General features: G+C 35.6%; 2 protein-coding genes across 2 annotated transcripts; one reads left to right on the top strand and one right to left on the bottom strand.

Moving 5' to 3' along the window:
* The first annotated feature begins 637 nt into the window (after window positions 1-637).
* LOC101965000 (olfactory receptor 2G3) lies at window positions 638-1,565 on the top strand. Its single transcript, XM_005338850.3, is given in 2 exon segments — window positions 638-1,131; window positions 1,133-1,565. Coding segments are annotated over 2 exon segments (927 nt in total).
* A 3,081-nt stretch (window positions 1,566-4,646) lies between these two features.
* LOC101965295 (olfactory receptor 10C1) lies at window positions 4,647-5,609 on the bottom strand. The gene has a single exon (XM_005338851.4). It carries the CDS (start codon window positions 5,607-5,609, stop codon window positions 4,647-4,649), a length of 963 nt encoding a protein of 320 aa, XP_005338908.2.
* Window positions 5,610-5,860: the final 251 nt, after the last annotated feature.

Consider the following 5,860-nt stretch of genomic DNA (forward strand, 5'->3'; position numbering starts at 1 on the left):
TATTAACCAAATGTTTACCATTTTAAAATAAAAAGAATCTTTATAGTCTCCACAACCCAACAGTCATTCATATAAAGAAAATCATCAAAAAAGAATGCCTAACTCAAAATTTATGCTTAAACACTGGAAATTATATATATATATATATATATATATATTATATAAATTATATGGAAATTATATATATTATATATATTGTATATATAATTTGCTTATATTAAACATTTATTTTACTGAATTTTTCCATTTGATTTGAATGATTCTTCATAAGCTATTAATAAATTTAATGTATTTTTTCCTTTGGCATTTTCTTTCTTTCTCTGTACTTTTTTTCCTTCTGTGGAAGATTTTATCTAAGCTTCTAATAGTTCTCTCTCAAGGAAAGACTTTGTTTCCAGAGTAAGCTCCAGGTGCCTCTCTGTAGAAAGTCTTAAACAACATCTTCTGCAACTTTTGAAGGACACTGCACTGAAATTTATTCTGTGAGCCACTGTAATTTGTCTGAGTGAGGATTTCAAAGAGATATTTTATAAAGTTTGATGTTATCACTAGTGACCAACACATTATACTCTCTTTTTAATTCTTGTAATGTTAATTCTTGTAATGTTTTTCTTCTTGTCTGAACAAGGTAATGGGCATGACCAATAGCAGTGCCAAAGAAGACTTCATTCTGGTGGGCTTCTCAGACCAGCCCCAGCTGGAAAAGATACTCTTTGTGGCTGTTTTGATATCCTACCTTCTTACCTTGATGGGAAATACACTAATTATTCTGATCTCTTCCATAGACCCTAAACTCAAAATACCCATGTACTTTTTCCTTACTCACCTCTCCCTAGTAGACATCTGTTTTACCACCAGTATTGTCCCTCAGCTGCTGTGGAACCTCAAAGGACCAGCCAAGACCATCACATCCCTGGGTTGTGCCATCCAGCTCTATGTCTCCCTGGCATTGGGATCCACTGAATGTGTTCTCCTGGCTGTGATGGCTTTTGACCGCTATGCTGCTGTGTGCAAACCTCTCCACTATACAGCTGTAATGAACCCACGCTTGTGCCAGGTTCTGGCAGGCGTTGCATGGCTGAGTGGAGCAGGAAATGCTCTCATCCAGGGCACTGTCACCCTCTGGCTACCTCTCTGGACATCAGCGGCTTCATCATTTCTTCTGTGAAGTCCCCTCCATGATTAAGCTTGCATGTGTGGACATCCATGCCAATGAGGTCCAGCTCTTCCTTGCTTCATTGGTCTTGCTCCTTTTGCCCTTGGCACTGATATTGATATCCTATGGACATATAGCCAAGGCAGTTATAAGCATCAAATCAGTGCAGGCCTGGCACAAAGCCCTGGGGACATGTGGATCCCACTTGATAGTAGTATCCCTCTTCTATGGGAGCATCACAGCCATCTACATTCAGCCTAACAGTTCTTATGCCCACACGTATGGGAAATTCATCTCCCTCTTCTACACAGTCATCACCCCGACCCTCAATCCTCTCATTTATACCCTGAGGAACAAAGAAGTCAAAGGTGCACTAGGAAGAATATGCCACAGAGACTTACGTGCATAAAAAAATGAAGCAATGTACATCACAAGTCTCTTAAATATCATCTTGTATAATCTAGAACAATTCATAATAGCTAAACTGTGGATCCAAACTAGATGCCCTTCAATAGATGAATGAATTAAAAAGATGTGGCAGATGTGCACAATGTAATTTTACTCAGAAATAAAGGAGAATAAAATCATGGCATTGGCAGGTAAATGGATGGTGTTGGAGATGATAATGCTAAGTGAAGTTAGCCAACCCCCACACAAAAGAAATGCCGAATGTTTTCTCTGATATAAGGAGGCTGACTCATAGTGGGGTAGAGAGGGGGGGCATGGGAGGAATAGAAGAATTCTAGATAGGGAAGAGGGGTGGGAGGATAAGGGAGGCGTAGGGGATTAGCAAAAATGGTGGAATGTGATGGACATCATTATACAAAGTACATGTATGAAGACACAAATTGGGTGTCAAAATATTTTATATACAAACAGAGATATGAAAAATTGTGGTATATATGTGTAATAAGAATTCTAATGTATTTTGCTGTCATTTGTTTATTTATTTTTAAAAATCAATAATAAAAAGTCCAAAGCATAAACCTTTATAAATATTCTATAAAATTCTATAATATATTCTATAATTGTATATTCAGTATTTAAAAAAATATAAATCAGAATTTATTATTTCCCTAGCACTTGCTGATTAAAATTTTTTAAAAAAGACTCTCCTGAAAGAAACATTGAATAAGCCCCCAAATCTTACAGGTTAGAAGGAGTTTAAACACCAAGACTATAAGTTCCTGGCAAAGACATTCTCTGGATACAGTTGACCATTTTCACGCTTCTTTAACTCAGGGGAAAAGAATGCAGGGAATCAGAAGGCCTGGACTAAATACTGATCCATCTTGTACTTGATGAATGGTCCAGATTTCTATTCCTTGATTTCCACAGGTATAGGATGAGGAAAGTAATAGCACAGGGAAAGTTTTCAAGGTCAGATTACACAATACGTTTAATAAGCATAAACTATCACTTTTGTATTGTCCAAATTAAGTAAATGGTAGTGATTTTTGTTGTTGTTGTTTTGTTGTTTTTGTTATAGCTAGTGCTAAGAAAATGTCCACTAAATGTTCTTGAAAACAGACATCACAGAGTCTGACATTCAAAGTTAGTAAGAAATTTCTAACTACTAAGAAATATTTAATAAACTATTGAGCATAGATTAATTGATTATAATAAAGATATTTAAGACATTTAACCTCAAAATGTCCTAAATATGAATTTCTGATGCTTTTCAAAATTAATTGCTGTCAAAGCATTATGTTTTGATAATATAACATGGAATTGATTGGTATATAAACATGTGATTAGCAAATAAAAATAAACAAAAAGACTAAAATAAATTAAATATTTGCATTGATTATTGCTGGATTGCAAAATATACTGAAATAAATTAGAATTTTTACTTTTTATACTTTATAAATTGTTATGGAAAACATGCATTTTTATATTTTTTTAAGAAAAAGTCTGCAATGAAATGTTTTATCATTTTTAATATACATGAGCTACATGTTTATTGAAGAAACCTTTGAAACAAAAGAAAAAAATCACCAATTACATGACTGACTAGAGAAACTACTGTTAACATTTCACTTTGATTCTTTCAAATTTATTTATACAGTTCTTAAATAAAAAGGGCCTCTTATACAAACTGTTTTTAATTCATGAATTCTTACTAAACCATTCATTTTCCATACATGAATAAATAGAAATCATCATCATCTCTAATATCTGCACATAATTCCTTTCCATAATTGTAGTATAACTGCCAACCATTCAGCTATTTTTGCATGTTTAGATTATTTCCATTGTTAATTAGTATTTATACATTCAGGTGAAAAACGTATCTTTACATTAATTGAACAGTGTTTGGTCAAATAAGGGTATCTAGCAAAACACACACCTTGATCATTAATGAGCTTTACTATTATCCCCTGATGGTAAAAATATCACATTATGAGAGATTATACCCTATAGTTGTCAGATAACCTTAAATCATGGTGGCATCAGAGTTCTCTAGTTGTAACTATTTTTCATCTTTAACTATTATATGAATAGCTATTAACTCCTCCTAAGTTGCCTTCCTGACAACTAGATGTTCAAATCTAAGACAATGCCTTTTACGTGCCCTGGGTTACTGAAGTATGTTGTAATTATGCTCATTTCCCTTAAGAACAAGTTTTTGGATGATCTCTAAATTACTGAGTCAGGATTCATCTGCACACATGAAATTTTATAAATTATATAAAAATCTTAAAAATGATTTATAGTAATCATTTTTAGCTTAGTTTTCTTCTTTCGTCTTTGAATTTTAATATCATTTCTGTTTCTTAAAAAAATTTGCCATGGAAACTCTTGATGAAAATATCACATATCTTCTTTTTAATATTTTATAGCAAATAGCTCTAAAACCAAAATTTGGTTGTTCTGGAGTGTTTATAAATTTTTATGGTATGCACAGTTTGCAAAAAGAATTCTTTGTCCTGTATTATGTGCCAATAGTTATGGTTGAAGAATTTGAAAACATTTTTATGAAAGGAAATAATGCATTTCATAGAGTTATTAAGGAATTAAGTGCTATATGGGACAGTCATGTGTGGAGGGCAGAAGTCTGATGGGTGCTCAGAGTATAGAACAGGTCTGAGAATTGGAGTGAGAATTTTCCAAACTTCTGAGACATAACCTGGTAATTTTAACTTCTAACCTAGACTAACATATTTTGGAAAACCTGTCTAGTGTTAGACTTAACTTCTAAAATTTTTTAGAAGTCAAGTTCCTTTCAGAATTTGCAATCAGAAAATAGCTCTGAATATAAAGTATGTTCATGCCAAATTATGCCACTATTGTCATGTAAGAAATAAATAAAAAAATTCAAAAAAGAAAATAGCTCTGAGTACAGTGATAACTCCAAAATTACAATGGTATATATATAAAAAAAGGCTCCTTACAAGACATGAAAAAGTGCATAGTTTTTTTCATTTTTTCACTCTTGGGTTGAGTGTGCCTCTTTTTCAAAGAGCAAATAAGCATGGTCCTCTGGAACCTATCCATGGTTCAAAATCTTTCTTTTACCCAGTGTTCTCTGGAGAGCTGCCTTGACTTCCTTGTTTCGTAAACTATAGATGATGGGGTTGAGCATGGATGTCACCACGGTATAGAAGAGGGCTAGCAGTTTATCCGTTCCTGGTGAGTGGCTAGCCTTGGGCCTCAAGTAGGTAACAGATCCTGAGCCATAGAAGAGCGTTACTACAAGTAAGTGGGAAGAACAGGTGGAGAGAGCTTTCCGGCGGCCCTCAGGGGAGGGCATGACCAGGACTGCAGCTAGAATTCTGCCATAGGAAGCAATGATCAATAAAAATGGGCTGGAAATGCAAAGGATTGCCACCACAAAGACCGCAGCCTCATTATGGGATGTATCCCCACAAGCAAGTGCCAGGATAGGTGGGAGATCACAGAAGAAGTGGTCTATCTCACAGGGGCCACAGAAGTCTAAGGAGAAAATATAATTGGTTTGGCCCAAGCCTACCAGGCATCCCACTGTCCAAGAAACCACTGCCAAATGGGCACACACCCCACGGCTCATTCGTGTTGCATAGTGGAGTGGGGAACATATGGCCATATAGCGGTCAAAAGCCATGGCTGCCAAAAGGCAGCACTCACTGATAGCAAATAATGTAAAGAAAAACATCTGTGTGGCACAACCCTCCCGAGAGATTCCTCGGGCCTCACTCACAAGACTCTGCAGCATCTTGGGTATGACAGAGCAAGTGTAGCCAATCTCTAGGAGAGACAGGTTGGCCAGGAAGAAGTACATGGGGGTATGAAGGACTGGGTTAGTCCAGATGGCAAGGGCTATGAGGGCATTGCCTGTCAGTGATGCGAGGAACATGAGTAGGATGAGGGTAAATAGAAGGAAACACTGTTCAGTAACCTCAGAGAATTTGGCAAATGCAAAACGTTTTACAAACAAGCTGTTGTCCTGCCAGGAGGAGCAATTGAGCCTCATGTCCTGTAAAAAAGAACAGCAGAGTAACCAGAAGAATTCTTCAGATGAGGGAAATAGATCATTGCATGATTTTTGAAGAACTCAGAAGGAGAAATTTCTTACCTGTGATTCTAAAGTTCAGAAATTACTATCATTCTCATACCTTTTTAAACCAAATCCTTTTCTGTGTTCACCACTTCAGTTGATTTCTCCAAAATGTATTTAGCTACCAAGCAAGAAATGGAAAAAAATGTTAATTACATTTTGATTCT

This window comes from Ictidomys tridecemlineatus, chromosome 8 (genome assembly GCF_052094955.1).
Source record: "Ictidomys tridecemlineatus isolate mIctTri1 chromosome 8, mIctTri1.hap1, whole genome shotgun sequence".
Classification (NCBI taxonomy): domain Eukaryota; kingdom Metazoa; phylum Chordata; class Mammalia; order Rodentia; family Sciuridae; genus Ictidomys; species Ictidomys tridecemlineatus.